The 26,437-nt window shown below is 47.0% G+C and overlaps 1 protein-coding gene across 1 annotated transcript in view; it reads right to left on the minus strand.

The window, feature by feature from the left end:
- Window positions 1-25,928, minus strand: part of LOC147683639 (uncharacterized) — a 67,190-nt gene extending 41,262 nt beyond the window's left edge. The window contains exons 1-2 of the mRNA XM_086942555.1: window positions 25,730-25,928; window positions 21,749-22,609 (exon numbers count right to left, since the gene is read on the minus strand). Coding sequence (XP_086798681.1) covers window positions 21,749-22,609; window positions 25,730-25,928 — 1,060 coding nt within the window. The remainder of the gene's footprint in view (window positions 1-21,748; window positions 22,610-25,729) is intronic.
- Between the last annotated feature and the right edge of the window lie 509 nt (window positions 25,929-26,437).

Here is a 26,437-nt window from a genome sequence, read left to right on the forward strand (position 1 = left end):
ATGGAAGGCATCTACTTTCCCACTCTATCCTCACTACCGTCTGCGGTTTATCCCACTCCTTTCTAGTGGGAAACAATCACAACTTCCCCCAATTTACCCTGAGGCAACTACTTTCTCCAGTGCCATCTGAGTTCCGTGGCTCCATCAAGGTCTTCCTTTGTGCTTCTAAGAAATGAGTAAATCATATGCATACAATGCTATATGGTGGGTGTTGCTTTGGACATTTGGCACCACAATTATGGAACTCACTCCCATGGGAAATCCGTTCTTGCCCCGATCTACTTCGGTTCAGAAAGCAGCTTGAGACATGGCTGTTCATACAGGCACATGAGTAACCGTCCCTTCAGAAGTCACGTCAGAACAGTTAACTCACAACTGCTCAAAACAGCGCCATGAAACCTTGGTCTAAGTGAGCTTTATAAATTGGTTATAACATATAACATAACATAACATAACATATGATGAATCCACCCCATCACCTCTAATCCTTGATACGAGATTTCTGCTCTGGCTTTGGTGGCCAAAGGCTTCAAGGCCAAGGCGAATAGCAGGGGTGACAGGGGGCATTACTGCTGTGTTCTCCTCTCCACCCCGTAGCTATCCCATATAATCTTACCCTTCCTTACTCAGGCCTTCGAGCCCTTATACAACAGGGCGTCCATACCACAAATTATCACCCCGTCCTTCTTCGCCAAGGAGTAGCACGCCTGGATACACAAGATGATCCACAGCGAGATGGTCTGCTTGTGCACCGCTTTCCCCTTCTTAGCGCCCACGTAACCAACAAAGAGTTGGTCATCCACCCGGAACTGGCGTGTGCGGTCCAGATAGAACGAGAGCGCACGTTTTGGGTCCAGACGGTGGAGCCTCTCTCTCGAGGGATGCGGAGGCGGAAAGAAGGTGGGCAAGGTGATAGATTTTCCAATGTGGAAGGCTGTGACTACCTTGGGGAAGAAGGAGGGCCTTGTCCGCAACACAACCTTGTCCGGATGGACTGAAAGGAAAGGAGGTTTACAGGATAGAGCCTGGAGCTCACTCACTCTCCTGGCAGAGGTGATGGCCACCAGGAAGGCAGTCTTCAAAGTGAGAAGGCGAAGAGGGCAGTTGTGAAGTGGCTCAAAGGGAGCGCACATCAGAAATGAAAGAACCAGGTTCAAGTCCCACTGAGGCATCACGAAGGGAACAGGAGGGAACGTATGTGTGATGCCTTTCAGGAATTGATTAACGATAGGGGACTTGAACAAAAAAGGTTGATCAGGCGGCCTCAGAAAGGGTGAAAGAGCGGAAAGGAAGCCCTTGATAGTGCCCAGAGCAGAGCCCTGCTGGGCAAGAGAAAGAAGAAAGAGGAGAACCTCAGAAAGAGGGGCATTAAGGGGATCCACAGCCTTTGCTGTGCACCATGCCACAAATCTGTTCCACCTGCAGGCGTATACCGACTTTGTGGAGGGACGCCTGGCTGCCAGAATGATGTTGCAAACTTCAGGAGGCAAGTCAAATGGCTTTAACTGTCGCCGCTCAATCTCCAAGCATGGAGGTGGAGACTGGACAGGTTTGGGTGGAGGACCGTCCCCTGCTGCTGCGACAGAAGGTCCTCCTGAAGAGGCAGACAAACTGGGGGATCGACTGACATACTGAGTAGCTCGGGATACCAGTACCTTCGTGCCCAGTCCGGAGCCACAAGGATGACTTGTGCCCGGTCGCGCCTGATCTTCTTCAGCACTCTGGGCAAAAGTGGTATAGGCGGAAAGGCGTACAACAGACCGCAACTCCACTCGCGATGAAAAGCGTCTCTGAGCGAGTGCCGCCTTGGAAATTCCAACGCGCAGAACTGATGACATTGCACGTTCTCTTCGGTGGCAAATAGATCTAACCAAGGCTCTCCCCACTGCAGAAAGAGGCCTTGCGCCACGTCAGAGTTCAGACGCCATTCGTGATCCATCATGCACCGGCGGCTGAGTTCGTCCGCCCTGGCGTTCAGAGAACCGGCCAGGTGTTGAACCACCAGAGTCACACCCTGATGTTCCAGCCATTGCCAGAGGCGCAGAGCCTCCTGGCAGAGGGTCCACGACCCCACCCCGCCCTGTTTGTTGCAGTACCACATGGCGGTGGTGTTGTCCGTGAACACCAGCACCACACTCCCTCGGACAGAGGGGAGGAATGCCTTCAGTGCTGGACGAATCGCCCGCAGCTCCAAAAGGTTGATATGGAGCCGGGACTCCGATATCCGCCTCTCCCATGTGGCCTCCCCAGCCCTGGAGGGACGCGTCCGTCACAACTACGTGCTCCAGTTGGGGAAGGGAGAGGGATCTGCCGCTGACCCAATCGCGGTCCGTGAGCCAACACTGCAGCTGTCTCGCCCTCCGAGATCAGGACATGGTCGGACAGGTTGCCCTGATGCTGGGCCCACTGAAACTTCAGGTCCCACTGCAGAGCCCGCATCCGCCACCGGGCGTGATGCACCAGAAGGATGCAGGAAGCCATCAGCCCCAGAAGCCGCAGCGTCAACCTGACCGAAACTCAGGATAAAGGCTGGAAGATTGGAATCAGAGCCTGTATATCCCGAACCCGCTGTTCGGGTGGGTAAAACCCGAAACTTCGCTGAGTCGAGAACCGCTCCGATGAAAAGGAGCTTCTGAGAGGGACACAGGTGTGACTTCGGCACATTGATGGAGAACCCCAGCTGGTGCAAGAGGTCTGCCATAGTCTGGAGGAGGTTGACGACTGTCTGGGGTGAGCCCGCCTTCAACAACCAGTCGTCGAGGTAGGGGAAGACTGAGACCCCTAACCGGCGCAGATGAGCTGCGACCAGCGCCATCACCTTTGTGAACACCCGTGGGGCGCTGGTAATGCCGAAGGGGAGCACGGTAAACTGAAAGTGCTCGTGGCCTACCGTGAACCGCAGGTAACGCCGGTGGGCCGGCAGGACGGGGATGTGGAAATACGTGTCCTGCAAGTCCAACGCTACCATCCAGTCTCCTCGGTCCAGGGCAGCTAAGCCCTGAGCCAGAGTCAGCATTTTGAACTTTTCCTTCCGGAGGAAGCCATTGACGTTCTTTAGGTCCAAGATAGGGCGCAGGCCCCCTTTGCCCTTATTGAGTACCAGAAAGTAGTGGGAGTAGCAATCACGTCCTACTTCTGGCCCAGGAACGCGCTCGATGGCCCCCTTGGCCAAGAGGGCCGAAACTTCCTCCTGCAGAAGCCGCAAGTGATCCCCCGATACGCTGTGGTGTTGCGGTGGCATGGCTTGAGGAGTCATCTTAAAGGGGAGGGAGTAGCCCCTTCGGACGATTTGCAGCACCCACCTGTCCGACTTGACAGTGAGCCAGTGGGAGTGGTGATGGCGAACCCTGCCACCCCCTGGTCTCACATGGGCCTGAAAGCACGGACTAGGAGGGTTTAGAGGCAGATGCTGCGGGGGAAGGTGCGGAATGACCTCGCCGTTGTCCCCGACCGCCTTGTTCGAACTGTAGTGTATGCCACCTTACAGCTCCTTCTAAATCCCTAATACTCGAACCAGGGAAAGTGTGGACGCAAAGAGAACATACCAATTGCAACTCACAATGTGATATACCTGATCACATCCCCATGTGGCCTTCGCTATGTGGGTATGACGAGCAGGAAGGTCAAGCAGAGGATCTGCGAACATAGAAGCAGCATTAGGTGCAAAAAAATCACCACGAAAATGAGCAGACATTTTCTTGAGAAAAACCATACCACCAACGACATGCGGTGGACTGTGATAGAACAGCTGAACACTGGTAGTAACATCACCAATCGACTATTCGAAAAAGAACAGAGGTGGGTCTACAGACTGGGGACCCATCTTACTGGTTTGAACGATGAAATTCCGTGGAACTCTGTATTGAAATAACTCTCCACTATACTGTAAAAAACACCCCTGTATATTCAACAACTAAGCGCATGACTATCCCTCGACAGACTAATGAAATCACATCTCTTCTGCCTAGTGTCACAGCTTAACCCAAAACAACCCCCCAGACCTACAGACCTACACCTATACCGCAGCGTCAAATTTGTATAAAGGGTGAAATTGGATTTAACTATGTACTGATCACTAGGCTCTCTACTAGATACAGCGATCACCCAGACACGTGATCCCCACCCCTTGGGTAATAAAATGTGATCTCCACCTTGTGAGCATCCCCAGGTATTATCAATCACCTCCACTCCAGAGTGCTGCATAATTACTGAATTCCGCCAACTGGCTAACGTCTAATCGATGGTCTGGTAATTTGTGTCACTTATAAGCCGCCAGGTTAATAAAGCTGGACCGTTTGGATTCCGACGAAAACCACCGCTCTAGTCTTTCCAGAGCATGTCGGTACCATGTGAAACGTTTCCTAGGCAACATCAGCCTACTTCATACACTAAGACCACGGGGACGGGCTGAGCTTCTGACGCAGTCCCATGTGACCCGACGTCACGACTCAATCCTACCCCGATTGACCATTGCCAGATAACTCCGCCTACCAACAACACGGCCGCGCCCAGAGCCGCGCCCCCGGAAACAGCCGCTCCGTCCATGAAATCACTTTAAAACAATCCCGGAGGCCCTAGCCCCTGATCGTCGGGGTCCGGTCTTAGGGTTTTGCAGGTACACAGAGGGTGCCTAGCGTCGAGGGCGTAAGTGAAGATTTGGACTCTGATGGATTTCATATTGGCTGCTCGTCGCTAAGCTAAGTACCATTCTGTCTATGTGCTGAATCTTATATCCCTGTTCTTTTTGTTTATCAAGGGTGTGCCAATTACGCTTCCACCCCCCTCCCGTGACCCATGGTGTACCACGAACACACCATATAAGTGAGACATTTTAATTTTATTTTTATTAAGTGACAGGACCACAGCCTACTCGATCCATTGATCAATAACTGAAACATTAGTTTCTTTTCCCTTTTTAACCCACAACCACAACGATTTTATCTTCACATGTAGCTCACCACACTTCCCAGCGACTAGTGGTTAGCTATCCAGGGATTGAGGTTGGTGTTAAAGATAAGGTTATAACACCACCATTGTCCACCCACAAAGAATGGAGCACCATGGATTTACCGATAAATAAGACCTACCACTAATTGGTTTTTTTGTCTTATTTGTATGTCTATGTCCCTTTATTTCCAAAGGTGCTGAAGCCTCCTAAACCAGGAGTAACGGGGAAGAGAATTCTCTCCCCCTTTTTTTTGCACTTTTTTCACAAATTTTCACTCTTAATAATAACACCTTTTATATAGCGCCTGGTTACACAAGGAACAGTGAGTCCCCGCGCTTTAAAACTAATTACTAGCACAAAACCCCCCAAAAAAAGGAAGGCCGCAGAGGGAAAAGGATAGGAGGATCTCAGAATTTGGGAAAGAGGTAAGTTTTCAGTTTATGCCTACAGCTTTCCTCAGATGGCTCCATCCGAAGCTCAATGGGGAGGTCATTCCACTGTTTACTAGCTAAATATCTGAATGACCATCCACCCATCCGTGCCCGCTGAATTCTGGGCACCTGGAAGAGCATACGGCCCTGAGATCGTAGGAGACGATTGGGGTGGTATTTAGTAAGTAACTTTTGAAGATAGACAGGACCTCTCTCATAAGCAATGCGGTGGGTCATACACATGCTCTTAAAGATAATACACTCCTGTATAGGGAGCCAATGGAGTTGTGCTAAGGCTTGTTTCCCTGAAGATCTTCTAGAAAGGTTGAGCGCAAGTCTTGCTGCCGCATTTTGGACACATTGGAGCCTATGCAATCCTTTTCTACTCAGGCCTAAGAACAGGGCGTTGCTATAATCGAGATGGGGCGTCACCAGAGTATGGATTAACGTTTTCCTGCTATTCGCAGGGAGCGTGTCCAGGGTCTTGCGTAAGGTCTTCAGAATCCCATAGCATTTCCCTGCTATCCCTCTAGTGTGGTGTTCAAAGGATAGAGTCTCGTCCAGTTTGACCCCTAAATTTTTAACCTGTTCTAATGGTTTAGGGACAATGCCAAGTTCATTAGGCCACCATGCCGATGACCAAATAGATGGAGTTTTCCGCAACACCAAAAGCTCAGTTTTATTAGCGTTGAGGCGTAGGCAATTAGCATCCATCCATCCTGCTACCCCGCTCAGACATGTTGTGAAATTGGCTGAGGCCTCTTCCGGGGGCTGAGACAGTGTCACCACCAGCTGGGTGATTAAACAAAATGGAATCCACTCAGAAAGTGGTAGTGGTCCCTAAAGTGATGGGGAGCACACAGTGTTGTTTAAATGCCCCTCACACACCAACAGGCCCCTTGGTGTCATGCTTCATCATCGGGGCCTTCGCATCCCTCTACGGGATGCGGCGTGCTACGACTAACGGCTGCGTAGGAGCACTTAGTAGTGAGCTATGTGAGGGTGTGTTTTTAAGGGAAAGAGTGTGAGTGAGGTGAGGTGAAAAAAGTGAGTTTAAAAAATACCTGGCGCGTAGGAAAAATAATTTATTATGTCCTCGGCTGGTATTATTAAAAAGGTGCAGAGTGAGGTTGATTGTATACGTACTAGGGTATATCAACCATTTCAAAGTGTCAACATGTTTCGGAGCGCAAGGACTCCTTCTTCAGGACAAGGATATGCACGTTATCCTCACCTTACTCACATGAAATGTTAAAGTGTTTTATACAAAAATAAATGTGTAATGTACCTAACAATGTTGTTTGTATAAGTAAGTTCAGTTGCGCCCAATTGGCGTTGAAGAGAACCTGTGGAAAAAAGACATAATAAACATAATCGTCGGATGTCCAGGAACTTAGGGAAGAAAATGCTTTCCTAATAAATGAGGGTAAATGGCAGAACCCAAAATGAGGTTCTGAGACCCTGTAAAAAAGACATTTAAAAGGACATACAGAAAAACAAAGACATACATCTACAGTTTAAATTGTTGTCTCCCTGGTATGGATGAAGAGAGGGAGAGAGTGATTAAATGAAGGCTTACTTATTGTTCAAAGTCTGATAACCTCATGAGCCTATGCGTGGTATTGGGGGAATCCTTCATCACTGCTCAGTAAAGCAACCTAAAGGATATTTAAGGGTGAGTTTTAGGTTGATTTAAGGTAAGATCAGCAGAAAGTACAAAATGCAAGGTGACAGATGCACAATGCTCCTCCTAGCTCGTGTGACCCCACTTACGGTTACTGCATGGTCAAATCGCCTGCCTTCCCCTCAACGCTGCTCCGGTGAAGTGAGCGGTTGGTTTGACGATTTTCTATTTATACTCCGGGCTCGGTAATTAGTGGAGGAAGATTGATTAATGATCATCGGAAGTGTGCCCAAATACGGAGATAATCTCTACAGCGGATCCGGTGTTGCGCGATTGGCTGGGTGCGGTTCTGGAAGGGTCTGCGCCTGCGTAGGAAGGCAGCGTAGGTAAATCTGCTCATGCGCGATAGCCCCGAGCTTGGAGCGAAACGCCATTGCGCTAAGGTTTAGTGCTGAGAAGACGTGCATGGGCAGTACTCGGGGGCGGTAGTTGAAACCGACTCCGGTTATAGAAATTAAATAGGGCACACGGAAATGCGAGCATTAAGGAGAAGGGAGTAGCGCATAGGGTAAATATAGCGCTAATAATACTAAAAATGGTCATGATGGTAGCACTGACTAACAGAAGAGGGAAAAGGATCCCAGAAATGTTTTAGGGAGAGAAAAGCCATCAACATTAGGTTATGCCAGGTGTTATTGGGTGTGTCCCGATCTTAAACCACACCCTGTATACATTCCATAAAATGGCTAAACAGGTGTCATTCGAGTGTTCAGCGTAGTTGGCTCCATGGAATTGAGTCATTGAGCCCAGAGGTGTCAGTCCCTAGGCGGAACACCCACCGTTGCTCTTTCTCAAACAGCCCTGTCTCTGAGGGTAGCTACTCAATCACTGTCCACTGTAACTCATTAACACAATGTTGGTATTCCAGGAACTGGGATGACATTTTCGTGGTTGACTTCTTGCATCTAATATTGCTTTTGTGCTTGTTAATCCTTATCTTTACTTGTCTCGTCATTCCCACGTATTCCTTTTTGCAGGGACATGTGATTAGGTACACTACATTCTTGCTGTTACAGTTGGTGAATGTGCGTTGTTCCCAACTAGTACCATTAGTGAAGGTAAGAGTCTGGCTTTTCTTGGTGAAGTGACAGCTGTTACAATTGCCACACGGGTGATGGCCCTGTATCCCTTGTAGTCTTGTTTGTCCCACTCTGTGTGGAGGAGGTCTTGTGTGGACGAGCATGTCTTTTAGATTCCTACCACGTCTGTGGGCAAACAGTGGTTTCTCCAGAGACAGTGTGCCGCTTGTAAGTATGCGCCAATGTTTGTTGACCAGTTTGGCTACTTGGTTGGTTACTGGGCTATACGTGGTGACACAAACTGTTCTACTCAATTGGTCATCTTTCTTGGGTTTGTCTTCCAAGAGAGCTTCACATTTGTTGTTCCTGGCTCTCTTCATAGCCTTGCGAATCACAGGGTTAGGGCATTTTCTTTGTCTCAGTTTTGTGCTGAGGTCCTTAGCCTGACTTTTATATTTTGCCAGGTCACTGCAGTTCCGGCGTAGGAACTGCCCGTATGGTAGATTCTCCCTCAGGTGATGTGGATGGAAACTGTCAAACCTGAGAAGGCAGTTCCTTGCCGTGGGTTTAAAATGGGTCTCGGTTTTCAGAAAGCCAGCTTCATGATAGATATTGAGATCTAAGAAAACCATAGTGCTGTTTGACATTTGGTGGGTGAATTTAAGGAAAGTGTTCTGGTTGTTGAGCCATTGCATGAACTCAGAGATTGAATTTTCATCCCCCTCCCAGATCACCAGAATGTCATCAATATATTGTCGCCATGTGTGGATCCTTCCCCTGAAAGGGTTGCTGGGGTGAAGGATCTTGGAAGATTCCAGGTGATGGACGTAAAGTCTCGCCAGACTAGGGGCAAATGTGCTCCCCATGCTGGTTCCATGGCTTTGCCAAAACAGGGTACCTTCGTATTCAAAAAAGTTTTTTGCGAGGGCTATCGAGATACATTCCATGACTACTCCACGGGGGTTTGGTATTTCTAATGGGTAGAGTGGAGTACTTCCTCAATAATCAGAAGTGTCTCATCATGTGGGAGGCTCGTGTAGAGACTCTCCACATAAAGGCTCAGAAGCATTTGTGAGTTAGGATCGAAAGGATGGTTCTGTAGTAGTTGCAGCACCGCTTTTGTATCCCTTAGATACGTGTCGGTAGCTTGCACCAAAGGTCTGAGAATGGCATCGGCAAATTTAGATAAAGGTTCCAGGATGGATGAGATGCCGGACACAATCGGGCGCCCTGGTGGATTCTCAAGGTTTTTATGCACTTTGGGTATAGTGTAGAAATAGGGGGTACGAGGATTTTTCTGAACCAGGAATTCTGATTCTTTTTTAGTGAGCCAGTCATGTTCAAGGGCCTCCTCAATCATCCCTTCTATTTGTACTCGCAGGGACTCGGTGGGATCTTCTACCAAGACCTGATAGTTCCTGCTGTCCGAGAGGAGTCTCCTGCACTCTTTGTCATAGGCAGTGGTAGTTTGAATAACCACTGCCCCACCCTTGTCAGCAGGTTTGATGGTTAAGTTTTTGTTAAGTCTTAGTTCCCTGATTGCCTCATTTTCAAGTTTGCTATTATTTTGGAACACCCTCTGCTTGGTGTCCAATTTCTTGAGTTTGTGCATAATAGCTTTCTCGAATGCCAAAACCTCCACTGGGAGTTGGTTGTCTAGGGGTGTGAAATTAGATTTAGGTTTTAACCCTGTGTCTGAGGTCTCCAAAGAGGGTTCTTTGTCTTTAAAGAAAGCCCTCAGTTTGATGGTTCTTATGAAATCCTGCATTTCTTTGTGTAACAGGAAGATGTCAGGTTTATTAGTAGGGACGTACCCTAAGCCTTTGTTCAGTACCTTCTGTTGTAACTCAGTGAGGGGCCATGGGGTTATGTTGATTACTAGGTCCCCCTCTTGCTCATAGATGCTTGGTTCGCCGTCATACTCCTCGTGAGGACCCTGGGGTCTGTTTCGTCTGCGGGTTGCCAATTGACATTGTTGCCCTTCTTGTTCCTCCCTCTGCGGGTTCCCTGGCCCCAGGATAAAAAAGGCTGAGCATTTTGGGGTACATTGGTTTGTTCTGGGACCCATTGAGGATACATCTGCCCCATTTGTGGTGGGACAAATTGATATTGTGGGAACTGGAAGTGGTTCTGGTAAGGGTTAAATTGAGGTCCCTGGAAACCTCGCCAACCTCTCTGGCGGGGGAATTGAGATCTTTGTTGTCGAAAACCTCCTCTCTGTTTCCTTTGTTGGAAACCACCTGAATTGGTGCTTGTAGTACTGCCATCAGAACTCACACTGTCTGTGTCACTCACGTTCTCTTTCATCACATAGTCAGCTCTTGTGTATGGATAAGCTCTCTCAGCGGTGAAGCGGTCCATATCCTTTTTTAACTTGTTAAATATACTTTGTTTTAAAGTGGCCTCGAACTCTTTCATTTGCTGATTCAGTTCTTCCAACCCTTTCTTTATGTCTGCTGGTGAGATGAAGGCTTTTAACTGTACTTCCAGTTTTTGGATCTCCACTTTCAGTTCCAAAGATTTTCTTGTGGCAGTTTGAACTATCAGGACCAGCCAATCCCTGGTGCAATGCCTGGAGATAAGTGACCAAGCTTTTTTTAAAACTGGGTCGTCCTGGAAAATGAAGGGTTCATTCTTTACCAATAAACCCTGCAGGGCTATTTTGTTTCTTAGGTATTCCCTCATCAATATACCATGTAGGGCCTCTCTTATTTGGATTTTTCTGGTATTCATTAACTCATCCCAGTCTGCCACCGCTGGGCTCGGGTCACTGTTACTTAGGCCCTCAAAAGGATTGACATCTGCGAGAATTCTGTCGATGTCGTCCTCACGGAAGGTCAGGTCATGTTCATCCTCCATGTTGGTGTTGGGAGGGTGGGAAGGTTCAGAGTGTTACTAAATAGTGTATGAAAAGTGTTTATGTATGTCCAGAAAGGTATAATTTTATGGGAAGGGGCTCCCACAGCTGTGCGCTGTCTAGAACTTGAATACAACCAGGAGGGGGGGGAGAGAGAGAGAGAGAGCAAGTGGATTCAGTCTCCCTTGGCAATATGATTAAACAAAATGGAATCCACTCAGAAAGTGGTAGTGGTCCCTAAAGTGATGGGGAGCACACAGTGTTGTTTAAATGCCCCTCACACACCAACAGGCCCCTTGGTGTCATGCTTCATCATCGGGGCCTTCGCATCCCTCTACGGGATGCGGCGTGCTACGACTAACGGCTGCGTAGGAGCACTTAGTAGTGAGCTATGTGAGGGTGTGTTTTTAAGGGAAAGAGTGTGAGTGAGGTGAGGTGAAAAAGGTGAGTTTAAAAAACTACCTGGCGCGTTGGAAAAATTATTTATTATGTCCTCGGCTGGTATTATTAAAAAGGTGCAGAGTGAGGTTGATTGTATACGTACTAGGGTATATCAACCATTTCAAAGTGTCAACATGTTTCGGAGCGCAAGGACTCCTTCAGGACAAGGATATGCACGTTATCCTCACCTTACTCACATGAAATGTTAAAGTGTTTTATACAAAAATAAATGTGTAATGTACTTATTGTTGTTCCTGGCTCTCTTCATAGCCTTGCAAATCACAGGGTTAGGGTATTTTCTTTGTCTCAGTTTTGTGCTGAGGTCCATGCAGTAACCGTAAGTGGGGTCACACGAGCTAGGAGGAGAATTGTGCATCTGTCACCTTGTATTTTGTACTTTCTGCTGATCTTACCTTAAATCAACCTAAAACTCACCCTTAAATATCCTTTAGGTTGCTTTACTGAGCAGTGAGGAAGGATTCCCCCAATACCACGCATAAGCTCATGAGGTTATCAGACTTTGAACAATAAGTAAGCCTTCATTTAATCACTCTCTCCCTCTCTTCATCCATACCAGGGAGACAACAATTTAAACTGTAGATGTATGTCTGTGTTTTTCTGTATGTCCTTTTAAATGTCTTTTTTACGGGGTCTCAGAACCTCATTTTGGGTTCTGCCATTTACCCTCATTTATTAGGGAAGCATTTTCTTCCCTAAGTTCCTGGACATCCGACGATAATGTTTATTATGTCTTTTTTCCACAGGTTCTCTTCAACGCCAATTGGGCGCAACTGAACTTACCTATACAAACAACATTGTTAGGTACATTACACATTTATTTTTGTATAAAACACTAACATTTCATGTGAGTAAGGTGAGGATAACGTGCATATCCTTGTCCTGAAGAAGGAGTCCTCGCGCTCCGAAACATATTGACACTTTGAAATGGTTGATATACCCTAGTGCATATACAATCAACCTCACTCTGCACCTTTTTAATAATACCAGCCGAGGACATAAATAATTTTTCCTACGCGCCAGGTATTTTTTAAACTTACTTTTTTCACCTCACCTCACTCACACTCTTTCCCTTAAAAACACACCCTCACATAGCTCACTACTAAGTGCTCCTACACAGCCGTCAGTCGTAGCACGCCGCATCCCGTAGAGGGATGCGAAGGCCCCGATGATGAAGCATGACACCAAGGGGCCTGTTGGTGTGCGAGGGGCATTTAAACAACACCGTGTGCTCCCCATCACTTTAGGGACCACTACCACTTTGAGTGGATTCCATTTTGTTTAATCATATTGCCAAGGGAGACTGAATCCACTTGCTCTCCCTCTCTCTCCCCCCTACTGGTTGTATTCAACCACCAGCTGGGTGTCATCAGCATATGACACTATCTCAACCCCGTATGCTGCAACCAGCTGGGCCAGGAGTGCCATATAAAGATTAAACAAAGTCGGGCTCAAAATTGAGCCCTGCGGCACCCCGTGTCTGAGCGAGCGCACCTCGGACTTAAAAGGAGGACAGTATACTTGGAATTGCCTGTTCGCCAAGAATGAACACATCCACTCGAGAGCCAGACCCTCTATACCAGCCTCACTGAGACGAGAGAGCAGTATGGGGTGGGAGACGGTGTCAAATGCCGCGCTCAAATCTAATAAAAGGATCGCGGCTGTCTTTCCCTCATCAACTCTACTCCTTAAAAGCTCAGTGGAGAAGAGGAGTGCCGATTCAGTCGAGTGGTGCGCTCTAAATCCGGACTGCGAAGGATGCAGATGCAGTCCATTCTCCAAATACTCAGAGAGCTGCTTGTTAACTATCTTTTCCACCACCTTAGCACAGAAAGGCAGTAGCGATATAGGTCGATAGTTATCCAACTGCATAGCACTCAAATGGTTTTTTTTTAAGGGAATGACCTGCGCTATTTTCCAGTCTTGAGGTATATGACTGGTTAGAAAAGACTGTTTCGCCATGTGGCCTATATGAGTTGCCAGAAGCTCGAATTGATTCCTGAGGACGTTAGGACGAGCCACGTCCTTCGGGGAGCCAGATTTAATGCTGCGTATAATGTTCAGCAACTCCATGGTGTTGGGCACCACAAACTGATTGAGGCACCCACTGTTCATCCTCTCACTACTAGTGAAGGTGTCCCTAGGGGGTTCTACCCGTTCCTCTGGAAAAGTTTTGTATATGTTGTCCACTTTCTGCACAAAAAAATCGGCAATAGCTTCACACATATCCGTAGAATGCAGATCAGGAGCTATAGTTCTCTTCAATGAGGTAAGTTCTTTGTAAATGACAAAGAGTTCTTTGGTAAAGTTATCAGCCAGTTCAATTTTGTTCTTTAAGAAATTGCGCTTAGTAGATCTAATCAGTTTATGGTAATTCTTTATACTCTTCTTATAGTTGAGTCTAGCCACCTCCTCATATTTCTTACGCCAAATGCGCTCCAGTTTTTTGCATTCCGTTTTACATGCTTTTAAATCAGTGTTAAACCACTGAGCTGTTTTTGAACACCTCGCTGGGGCCTTAGTGGTCCACGGGGCAGTTTCATCTAGGGCTCCTGACAGCCACTTTTCGTAGTCTGTCCAGGCTTCATCTACACTATCTTTTAGTGGGGGGCTGCCTCTTTTTAGAGCCAGCTCTAACTTATCTTGCTTAATTTTCCCCCATTGCCTACGTTTACATATCGTTGGTTTGGTACTAAACAATGGTTTGGGCTCCCCACAGATGGTGAACTCTACCAGAAAATGGTCTGACCATAGTACCTTACTGGGGGGTTGCACCGCCACCCCCTCCCAGTTTGCAAAGATCGGATCCAACAGATGACCTGCTTTATGGGTAGGCATCTGGGATTGAATGTTGAGATTGAACATTTTTAAAGCAGCGAGTAGATTTAGGGCTTACTTATCGTTTTCATCCTCAGTATGAAAATTGAGGTCACCCAAAATGAGGAACTTATTATACCGTAGTGCATGAAGGGCAATTACTTCCATCAGACTGTCCAAGAAAGGCGAAGTCCTGCCCGGCGGACGGTAGATCAAGTAGCCATTAATAGCCCTGTTTTGATGATATTTTATAGTAAATAAGGCAGCTTCACATTCTTTAATTAATACTATCTCAAAAGTACATAACAGGTCCAGTTTATGAATAATGGCGATCCCGCATCCCCTCTGTTTGACCCGGTCAAGTCTTAATATCCCATAATCCTGTGGGAGTGCTTCCAATATATCTGGATTGGACTCTGCATCCAGCCAGGTCTCGGTTAGGAGAGTGCCTCTGGTTGTTTTTCCACTAAGAGGTCATAAATATCCAGCTTGTGCTTCCTCAGGGAGCGACAGTTGATCAGTAACATATACAAAGACTCTGACTTACCCTCTACAATGGTGTTATAGACTGGGTTATACCGACAGTTCTCACAAATCAGGGGTAAGCTAACAACGCTCAGCGTATGACTACAGGCTCTCTGGGTGGAAGGGCGGAGACTTATTAACTGGTCTTTGGAATACCTGATCGATTTCAGGACATCGGTGGTAATTTGGGCAGAGATTTGGGCCCCTAGCCCCTTCCGGCCCCGGACGGGCACAGACGGGCTTGCCGCGGACGGGAAGTCTGTGTCCTTTTATCCAGTGTGGAGGAGGGTGGGATGCGGCCAGCAACTGGACCGCAACCCTTTCCTCCCTCCAATATGGCGGATCTGGCGAGTCTCTCCCGCAGCGTCAGCACGTAGTCTGCTGCGCTGCGCTAGAAGAGGAGAGCAGAAGGTAAGACAATGGCTAGCACCAAGCACCAGACAATTGCAATGTGCCACACAGAGTACTACACAGATGCAAAGTAAAATACACAATACTACACAAAGTTTAAAAGCAAATGCTAAAAGCGCTACAAGCTGTCCCCCGGCTTTCCTCCTCAGGGGAGAGTGCTCGTAAATCAGTGGGCACGCTCGCACTAAAATGCGACTTAAGTACTCGGGGAGGGCGGGATTCGGCCAGCAACTGGACCGCAACCCTTTCCTCCCTCCAATATGGTGGATCTGGCGAGTCTCTCCCTAGGTAAGGGTGGGCCTTAGCGTGCCCATACCACCAGGATTTAGTACACTTTTTTAAGTCCTGATAAATGCCTGGTAACTTAACACCGTTTCAAAGGCAGAAACATGTTGACTGACGAATAACTAACTTTGGAAACAACCACACAATTAATTGTGGACTACTTTCCTACACTTAATTTTAAATGTATGTCCTAGTGATCTGATAATAAATAATTTTTTGATACACTTAAGACATCTTTTTAATTCCCTCACCATATAATATAATTTACCTTCACTGCACGCCCAAACTCACCAAACCTGCTCCGCAGTAATTCTGGCGTCGAAGCACACTAAAGAGGCACTCGGCCTCTTTAGTGGGGCCCAATGATGAAGCACGTCACCACTAGGTGGTGAGTGAGGGCTTTCTTAACTGATCCAAGTGAGGCCAGTTTTTTGTTCTCCTGCTCCTGTTTGTGGTTTCTCAAACACCAGAGAACACTATTTTGTTGTTTACGTAGACTTAACCGGGGAATAAGAGTGTTCCATAACTCTCCCTATCTCTCTTCTTGTTGGTATATATGTGTAACGGCCGCCCAGGGAAGTGCAGCACTGAGTGGTTATGTGTCTGTCTAATGATGCAGGCCAGTGGTTCTAAAGCTAGTGCAAATAGTAACGGTGACAGAGGGCACCCCTGCCTCGTGTCACCAGCAATACGGAAGGAATCTGAGATGTACCCATTTACGCGAACTCAGGCTATGGGATTGGTGTAGAGAAGCGTTATCCAAGTTATAAACCTTGAGGGAAATCCCATACGTTGGAGTATCGTTAGCAAATATGACCACTCAATTGAATCGAAAGCCTTAGCGGCGTCAAGCATGACCACCACCGCCTTCGTGCTGGGTGTTGAAAAATGAGATACCGCAAATAATGTTCTGGTGTTGTGTGAAGTTGCCCTCGTGGGTATGAATCCTGCCTGGTCTGGTAATATTAGTTTCGTCATTAGGGGCTGCAGTCGGACCGCTAGGATCTTTGCTAGTATTTTTGAATCCACATTCAGTAATGATAACGGCCTGTAAGATTCACAGAGATCTGGATCCTTATTTGGCTTCAGGAGCGTTAGGAGCACAGCTTCACGTAGTGACGGGGGTAGTGTGGCCTGATGAAAGGCATTGCCATACATGGCAACTAGGTGAGGGGCCAAAATATCTACGTATGTTTTATAGAATCACAGGTATACCCATCGGGCCTGGTGCTTTTCCGTTAGGCAGTGATTAAATGATTTCCGTCACCTCCTCTACCGTTATAGGTAGTGGTAAGTATTCACGTTGATGGTACGAGAGCCATGCAATGGCGATATCGTGAAGATATCGGAATGTTTCTTCTGGAGGTGGTGTTTGCTTGGATTCGTACAGTGTGCTGTAGTTGTCTACAAAACAACGTAGTATGCCCTCTGGGTGTGTTAGTAATGTACCGTCGGTATCTCGTATTTGCGTTATCGTTTGTGACCCCCTCCCCTCACAAATTTTAGATGCTAGTACTCTGCCGGTCTCCCACCTTCCCCAAATCTTTTAGCCAGTGGGCGCTTGTTGACATACTTTAGTTCCTCTGCAGTATAAGTTTGGTGTTCGGTGCGTATCTGTCTGAGTTCACCCAGTAGTGCAGTGTTCTGTGTCCGCTCATATTCCTTTTCTAGTTCTCTCATTCTCACTTCACGTTTTTTTTTATCTGTTCTCTGATATCCCTCAGGATTCCAACTGTGGTACTCATACAGACCCCTCCCAGAGTCGCTTTGAACGCTTCCCAGAGCGTGCCAGGGTCGTCTACTGTCGCCACATTGAACTGAAAGTATTCCTTGATAGCGGTGGCTATTGTGTCTGCATATAGTGGGTCCAGAAGTGCCTTAGCGTTAAATCGCCAACTAAATGGAGGGGGCGTGTAGTGTGGTACCTGTATCGATAATACTATCGGGTTATGGTCAGATATAGTTCTAGGTAATGTTGTCAATGTTCTTGTCCGTAATAATATGTTGTTTGACCCTAACCAGTAGTCTATCCTAGACCAACTGCTGTGTGCCATATTGACATGCGTTGCAACTGTCACCTCAGGGTTTCTCACTCTCCAAATATCTTTAAGGGAAATACCTTCCTTGATATCCCATAGTTTCCCTCTGGTACTCTTATGTGGTTCCACGGAAGCAGTGGAGCGGTCTAGTGAGTCGCATAATGCTACATTAAAATCTCCCCCCAATATAATGTTTGTGTCGACGAATTCCAGCATTAGATTCCAAAGTTCCTGAAAAAATTCAGGGGAGTTTACATTCGGGCCATAAACATTTACCAGTGTCACGCGCTATCCCCTCAACATGCCAGACCCAACCACATATCTACCATTGGGATCAAGAATTGACAGAGTGATTTTTAAGTTGACACCTCTCTTGATTAACGTCATTACCCCCTTGAGTAGGAGGAATAAGTAGCAAAGTGACATGATTCTGCCCATTTCGTACCAATTTTCCTACACATTGTACGAGCTATATGTGTTTCTTGCAGTAGTGCTATGTCTATATGATATCTATCAAAACATGCAAAAATGTGTCTAATCTTGTTAGGATTTGTGAAGCCCCGTACATCCCAAGTTAATAGGTTTAAACTGTTATGACCTGACGCACCTTTGCAGTTGCATAATATATAAGGAATATGCTACTTACCAGTATGCATCTGTTCTTGGCATAGAGGGCTGCAGAGTGGTACATTATGAATAGATCGCCATCTGGTGTTGGGCTCGGATGATTGCACTTGTTTTTCTCTTGGAGAGTCTTTTGTAGATTGGTGACTCCTCCTTTGGTTGGTAGTGCGCATGGGCATCGGCTCCATCCTTAGATTGTTTTGCCATAGTAGGGTTAGATGGAGTAGTATGATAGAATACAGATAGAAAATGCCCATGTAAGTGTATCTAAATAAGATAGTGTTAGACAGACACAGGTTTCCGGGGAGGCTGGGAGGGCATGTACCACTCTGCAGCCCTCTATGCCAAGAACAGATGCATACTGGTAAGTAGCATATTCCGTTAGAGGCATATGGGCTGCAGATGGTACATTATGAATAGACTATACAGCAGTTCTCTCCCTAGCGGTGGTCACCAGTATCTGTAGCAACAGTCTGAAATAAAGTTCTTAATACAGCTTGTCCCACTCTAGCTTGTTGTGTGCACATCTACACAATAGTGCTTTGTGAAGGTATGCGGTGTAACCCAGGTAGCTGCTTTGCATATGTCATCTAGTGGAATGTTTCCCAAGAATGCCATAGATGCTCCTAGTTTACGTGTAGAGTGAGCTCTAGGAGGAACAGTTAATGTCCTCTTTGCTTTTAAGTAGCATATTTGTATACATTTTACAATCCATCTGGCAATGCCTGCTTTAGAGATGGGATTGCCCTTATGTGTAGGAGAAAAACGCCACAAATAGCTGTTTTGTCTTTCTGAAAGTTTGTGTTCTTTCTATATAGTACAATATTGCCCTTCTGACATCCAATGTATGTAGGGCTCTTTCTGCTACCGTCTGTGGTTTTGGAAAGAAGACCGGTAGTTCCACTGACTGATTGATGTGGAATGCTGAAATTACTTTAGGCAAGAATTTTGGGTTTGTTCTAAGAACCACTTTGTTTTGGTGTAACTGCATGAATGGTTCTTGAATTGTAAACGCTTGCAATTTACTCACTCTTCTGAGTGAAGTAATAGCTATGAGGAAGGCCACCTTCTATGTGAGGAATTGTATTTCACACCTATGCATAGGTTCAAAGGGTGGTCCCATTAGTCTGGTAAGTACTATGTTGAGATTCCAGACTGGGGAAGGTGGCAGTCTTGGTGGAATGACTCTTCTGAGTCCTTCCATGAAAGCTTTAATTGCTGGTACTTTAAACAGGGAAAGATGTTGTCTGTTTTGTAGATACGCCGCTATAGCTGCGAGATGAACTCTGATAGAGGTATATGCTAGGTTACATTGCTGCAAGTGTAGTAAATAGCAAATAATCTGTTTAGTGGATGCGTCCAGAGGGTTGATGTGATTACTGTTACAGTATACAGCAAACCTTTTCCATTTTGCTGCATAGCATGCTCTGGTGGTAGGACGTCTTGCTTGTTTAATGATTTCCATACATTCTGGAGGAAAATCTAAATATCCAAACTCTATGATCTCAGGAGCCAGATCGCTAGGTTCAATTGTTTGGGATCTGGGTGCAATATTTCTCCATGGCTCTGTGTAAGGTGCATGGGTAATAATTTTAGCTTTTGATGTGGCACCTGTGAGAGTTGCAGTAGCGTGGTGAACCACGGCTGTCTTGCCCACGTGGGTGCTACTAGTATCATTGTCATTGAGTGCTGTTGCAGTTTCCGAACCACTAATGGAATTAGTGGGAGAGGGGGAAAAGCGTAAGCAAATTTGTTGGACCAATTTATCCATAGTGCATTGCCCTGGGACCGGTGGTGTGGGTACCTGGATGCGAAGTTTTGGCATTTTGCGTTCTGATGAGTGGCAAACAGATCTATCTCTGGTTGACCCCATCTTTGGAAGAATGGCTGCAGTATCTGGTCGTGCAGCTCCCATTCGTGTACTTGTTCTGACTCTCTGCTAAGGATGTCTGCTATCTGATTTTGAACTCCTGGTAGGTGTTCTGCTAACAGATAGATCTTTTGAGGAATGGCCCATCTCCAAATGTCCTGTGCTAGTTTGGATAGTAGGAGAGAGTGTGTCCCCTCTGTTTTTGAATATAATACATTGCAGTCATGTTGTCTGTTCTGCCTTGTTGGTTATTTACATTTGGAAACCTTTTAATGCTAGAAATATTGCTAGTAGTTCCAAGTAATTGATGTGCAGTCTCTTTTGCTGCACACTCCATTTCCCCTGTACTGTGTATTTGTCCATATGTGCTCCCCATCCGGTGAGCGATGCGTCCGCTGTCAGTATCACTTGTGGGATCGGTTCTATGAACGACCGTCCCTTGGAAATGTTTGTTGTGTTCCACCACTTCAGAGAGCGATGCGTACGGTCGTCTACCTACACCAGATCTGTAATCTGACCTTGAGCCTGATTCCACTGTGTCGCTAGACACTCCTGTAGTGGACGCATTTGTAGTCTGGCATATGGTATTAGCAGTATGCAGGAGGACATCATGCCTAACAGCTGCATAAACCCTCGTGCTGGTAGTGAGTGTTGTGGTTGAAATCTTTGTATCAGTGTGACCATTGTTTGTATCCTGATTGGATTGGGGTATGCTTTGGCTGTTTCTGTGTCTATAGTAGCCCCTAGGTATTGTTGAATCTTATTTGGTTGTAGGTGGGATTTTTTTGTAGTTCACCGTAAACCCTAGGTGGTGCAGCAATTGAATGGTCTTCTGTGTGTTGTGAAGACATTCTTCTTGTGACTTGGCCTTTATTAGCCAATCATCCAAGTAAGGGAAGACATGTATTTGTTGTCTTCTTAGGTGTGCTGCAACCACTGCTAGCCATTTTGTGAATACCCTTGGTGCCGTTGTGACCCCAAACGGAAGGACTTTGAACTGATAATGTTGTCCTTCCACTACAAACCTTAGGTATTTCCTGTGGGCTTTGTGAATTGGGATGTGAAAGTAAGCGTCTTTTAGATCCAGTGTAGAAAGAAAGTCCCCTTTCTTCAGTAAAGGAAGTACTTGTTGGAGCGTGACCATGTGGAAATGTTCCGAGTTTATGTATGCATTGAGAGGTCTGAGGTCTAAGATTGGCCTTAGAGACCCGTCTTTTTTGGGGATTAGGAAGTATAGAGTATACTTCTGTCCCTTGTTGATGTTTTGGAACCTTCTTTATGGCATGCTTTTGTAACAGTGATAGTACTTCTTGTTTTAACAATGTCAGATGGTCTTGACTCATTGGACGCTGTCTGGGGGGGATGTTTGGTGGGGTAGCTGTGAGGTCTAGGCAATAACCATGTTGGATAATTTGTCTCACCCACTTGTCTGATGTGATGTTTTCCCAGACAGGTAGGAACTGTGATAGACGTCCCCCGACCGGTGTTATGTGGTCTGGGGAAGTTGTATTAAGTCACTGTTTTGGGGTTGGGGAGTTGCGGTTGTTATTATTTCCGCGACCTCTACCCTTGTTGTTGTTACCTCTGTAACTGCCTCTTGAATTACCTCTGGGTGATGTTGGTGTGAAAGAGGTAGATTGCTGACTTGTTCCTGTACTTTTTGAGCCCCCTCTATAGGTGGATCTACGAAAGGAACCCCTTTGTGTTGGCTGTTGTAATGCTCCCATTGACTTAGGCCGTTTGTGTCCTTTTTCATCTTTTCTAAAGTCTCATCTGTACCTGAGCCGAAAAGTGTCTTTTGATCAAAAGGTTGGTTCAATAAAGATGTTTGTACTTCTTGTTTGAACCCTGAGACCCTAAGCCATGCATGTCTTCTTATCATGATACTGGTGTTGATGGATCTTGCTGCAGTGTCTGCCGCGTCCAAGGCGCACTTAATGGAAGTGTTAGTTATTATCTTTCCTTCCTGTATAAGCTGATCTGCTCTTTTCTGATGTTCCTTAGGAAGATGTGTGATGAGCTTTTCTAACTCATCATAATGCGCCCTAACATAGCGTGCAAGTAGCGCTTGTGTATTGGCTATGCGCCAGCTGTTTGCCGCTTGTGATGCTACTCTTTTGCCTGATGCATCAATTAATTTTGACTCCTTATCCGGTGGAGGGGCTTCTCCCGTAGATAATGAGTTCGCTCTTTTGCGAGCGTTTGTAACTACAAGAGAGTCCAGAGGTACCTGTCCCTTGATAAATATTGGGTCCTTTGGAGCTGCCTTATATTTTTTATCAATTCTTGGGTTTAACACCCTAGCCCTCACTGGGTCTTTGAATATGTCTGCTGTGTGCCTGAGAAGACCCTTCAGCATGGGTAGAGTGCCTGATGTTCTTTGTGCAGTAGGTAGTGTTTCTAATAGGAAATCCTCTACTTGAGGTTCTGTATGTAGATCTACCTTATGATATTTTGCTGCCCTATTAATCAGCTGTACAAAACCTGTGTTATCATCAGGTGGTGAAGGTTTTGAGGGATATAAATGTGGGTCGTTGTCATCATCTGACCCTGCATCATAATTCTCCCATGGGTCTTCCTCATCTGGGATAGTGTCATCATCCCCATGAGGTTCTCCCTCCCCTGTATCACTGTCTACATCTGTTTGGGGTGTAGATGTCTTGGTGTAGAAGGTGGAGGAATAGTTGGCATAGTGTGAGGAATAGGAGAAGAGAGTGTGACTCTAGGCCGAGGAGAAGGAGGAGGAGTTGTATTTGTCCCCTTTGTTCTCTTTTTAGCATGAAGAGCTTTGTCATCTAGCTGTTCATTCTTCCTCTTTTTCGGTGATTTTGTCACTACTTTGCCAGTTTGTGGATCGATAAACAAAGTCTATTGTTTTGGATCGGTTTGCTGCTCCTGTGTCAGTACCGAAGTTTTTGGTTCCGAAAGGTGCCTTTGCTTCCGATCGTCAATGTTCTGTGTTTTCGGCACCGAGGGATGTGCTCGATTCCGACTTTTTCGGTGTCGAGTGAGTCTTCGACGTCGAAGCATGTTTCGGTTTCTACATGGAATGTTTCGATGCCGAGCTTTCCCTTGCATGAAGCTTCGGTGTCGATGTCGACCGTTTCTCGGATCCGACATGGTGGGAGACCGAGAGTTTCTGTTTCGTTGCCGGGCCCGAAGGCGGGGCGCCGGAAACTTTTTTCAGCGGTTTGACCGGGCTCGAAGGCGGGGTCGTTACCGCACGGGGTCGGTTTTTTGGTAAGGGGACGTCGTCACTCACGGTTTGTTGAACGTCGAATCACTCGACATCGGACTCGTCCACTTCCGACCCCGACTGTTCTTCCTGATCATCTTCCTCTTCGAGGTGCTAGTCTTCGAACAGCTCCGGGATTGCCTCTGACTGCATTCTGGAAACCTCGTGTCTTCGAGCTCGACGGTTTCTAATTGTAGACGTGGAGGAGAATGCTGCGCAGGCTTCGCAGTCCCTGGATTCGTGTTCAGGTGATAGACAGAGGTTGCACACCTCGTGTAGGTCCTTGTGTGGGAACTTAGCACCACACGTTGGACATTTCTTAAATGGAGTCCTTTCCATGGACTCCGGTCTTGACCACGTCGAGAAAGGCCTCTCGTTCGTCGACGTAGACCAAAGTTTTTCTTTGATGTTGGAGTCGAAAAGCGTCGGAATGGAAATGAAATCGCGTTCGATAACAATACCGTCGAAAGGGAATACGCGCCGAAATATCACTTCTTCCCGAAGTCGATCTGGAGCGCTTCGATCCTCATCCGAACCCGATGGCGGAAAAAAACAATCTAAGGAAGGAGCAGATGCCCATGCGCACTACCAACCAAAGGAGGAGTCACCAATCTACAAAAGACTCTCCAAGAGAAAAACAAGTGCAATCATCCGAGCCCAACACCAGATGGCGATCTATTCATAATGTACCATCTGCAGCCCATATGCCTCAAACCTGTACATATTTCACACCAAGCCCAATTGACACATAATGCGTTGGCAAAATTGTGAGTAACCTCATTCTCCGCACATGTAGCACAACCTGGATAGTAGCATTGCATCTCAAATGCCCTGGCACTTTCATCTGAACGAAACCCCAACTTACCCCATTCCCACCCACTCCAGCAACCCAATTTTGCCGAAGCCATTCCCCACAAACTGTATCAAAAAACATAACTTCGTGGGGATCTCCCATTTAGAGGTCCGCCGGGGACACACTCCACCACCCTACTGAAAGGATGGGGAGATCAATTATACATGTACAGACCGTATATTGAAATTGAACAGATAACCCATTAACAAAGCGTGCGAAAGGTCCGTCGCATTGTTCACATCAGAGTTTGTGACCTTGACCGTGAAAGTATACACCATGAGAGGTACAGATCTCCACCCAGCGGCGTGTATGTCAACTCACCCCAACCCACAGCGCCACTTCGTGTCCATGTGCAGGCCATAAGGTAGGTCGTAGGAAGCGGGTTATGCGGTTCATCCTAGTGTGGCCAGCAGCAACCCCCATAGGCATACCACAAATAAACATTGCCTTGCATCCTGCAACCGCTGAGTGTCCTTGCCATCACCTGACAACCATTAAGTACCTAGATGGATGTGGATAGTCAGTGTATCTCACTTCTGGGTGGTCGCACAGTTCACAGTTCTATACAATAATTTGACACCTTACCGTTAATCAGAATCTGGCTGTCTCTCTTCTGTTCACCTTTCTATCTTTGGGTGCCACCTTTTTGATGAACGGTACAAAAGGGGGTGGTGATGGACGGAGCATCTGAATCAATCAAACACTCACACCCAGTCAAACGATCTGGGTTTAATCCATCACCGTTCTTTAGCCCACTCTGCCACCCCAGTTCAGACATGGCTATATGCAAATCAGTCTGACCCTGTGCCTCATGGGAACAGTCCAGCCCGAACTGCCAAGCCATCTCTTCCCTGGACCGGAAACAAGCTTCCGAGGACCGGTTTCTGGCATTCCAGCCGTCTTCAGCCCGGCTTGCTTGAATCCAGTGGCAAAGTGAGCAAGGGACTCACGTCTGAGCATACCCTGCCACACTTATGGCGGCCAAAAGCAGCACAAAAGGGGGTGGTGATGGACAGAGCATCTGAATCAGTCAAACAACAGCCCCTTTTGTACCACCTTTTTGATGAAGTCCATTGCAGCTCTGGGGGTGGTCAGAACGGTGGTCTTGTCCTCCCACGTAATCTTCAACCGGGCCGGATAGAGCATGGCGTAAGGTATCTGCAGATCTCGGAGCTTGGCCTTGGCTGTTTTGCATTCTCGTCTCGCCTGCTGTACTGCGATCGTGTAATCCGGATAGAATTCTAATTTATTACCTTGATAGTTAATCTCACCCTTCTCTCGCGCAAGACGTAGGATGTTGTCTCTGTCATTTAAGACACGTGCGACTATGGGTCTCGGTGCTGCACCCAGTGGAGGTTTCGGTGCCAGGGAACAATGCGCTTTTTCGATAATAAAGATAGGCGACATGGAATCTTCTCAGAATATGTCCTTGCACATTTGTTCGACTTATGCCTCCATGCGTCCTGTGTTGGTCGATTCAGGCAGTCCTGCGATGCGTATGTTCCGGCGCGATCGTGCTTCCAACTTCTCCGCCTTTGCCTTGATGACCTCAAGACTTTTTCAATGCCGGCGCATTTGGTGGTTGTGGAATGTGATTCGTCCTCTACCGCAGAAATGCGAGTCTCAGCTGTATCCAATCACTCCCCTTGCTTATCCATCTTGGCCGTCATACTTTCCACCCGACCCGTCAGGTGGTCCAGCTTGCCATTGATATCCTGTAAGTTGGTTTTGATGGCTCTGAGAATGCTCTCCATACTGCAAACTTTCGAGCCTCCAGCGTCCATGTTGTCTTCCGTGGGTTCAGTCTGATCCTTTGGAGTTTTACGTGTTTCAAAGTTCATCTTTGTTTGTTGCTTGTCCGGCTTACCCATGACTGTCAGGTGCGGGTCGCTGTATAGGCAGGCGTCTAGTGGATATTTCCCAGCACCGTCTCCGCGAGAGAGCCCTGTGATTCGAGGCTACCGAGCCAGATGTGGTGGCTACCTTTTATTGCTATAGGTGAGGTTTGTTCCGATAGCAATACAGCGTCCGCCTTCCTGGATGATCCTGTTGGTGTACTTGTACAATGTGTGTCGGTAGGACTGAGGTGAACTGAAGCGTGAATACTGGCGTGGTACGTTAGTCAAGCCAATGCTGCGAGTTCCTCACCAGCTGCGCTACGGGACCGGCTATCCAGCGTTGCCATAGGGGATCATAAGAGATATTCGGGTGAAAGTTCCAGGGGTTAGCGCAGCAATTACCATACAGAGATTAGGGCTTACGGTGTCCTGTGTGCTGTGTATCCCAGTACCGTCCGTATAGAACCCACCATGTGCTGCAGTAGAACAAGTAGCCGTGCAAACGTTGTCTTCAATATGTACCGTATTACTCCCAGGGTGTC

The sequence above is a fragment of the Lissotriton vulgaris genome, chromosome 11 (assembly GCF_964263255.1).
Source record: "Lissotriton vulgaris chromosome 11, aLisVul1.2, whole genome shotgun sequence".
NCBI lineage: Eukaryota > Metazoa > Chordata > Amphibia > Caudata > Salamandridae > Lissotriton > Lissotriton vulgaris.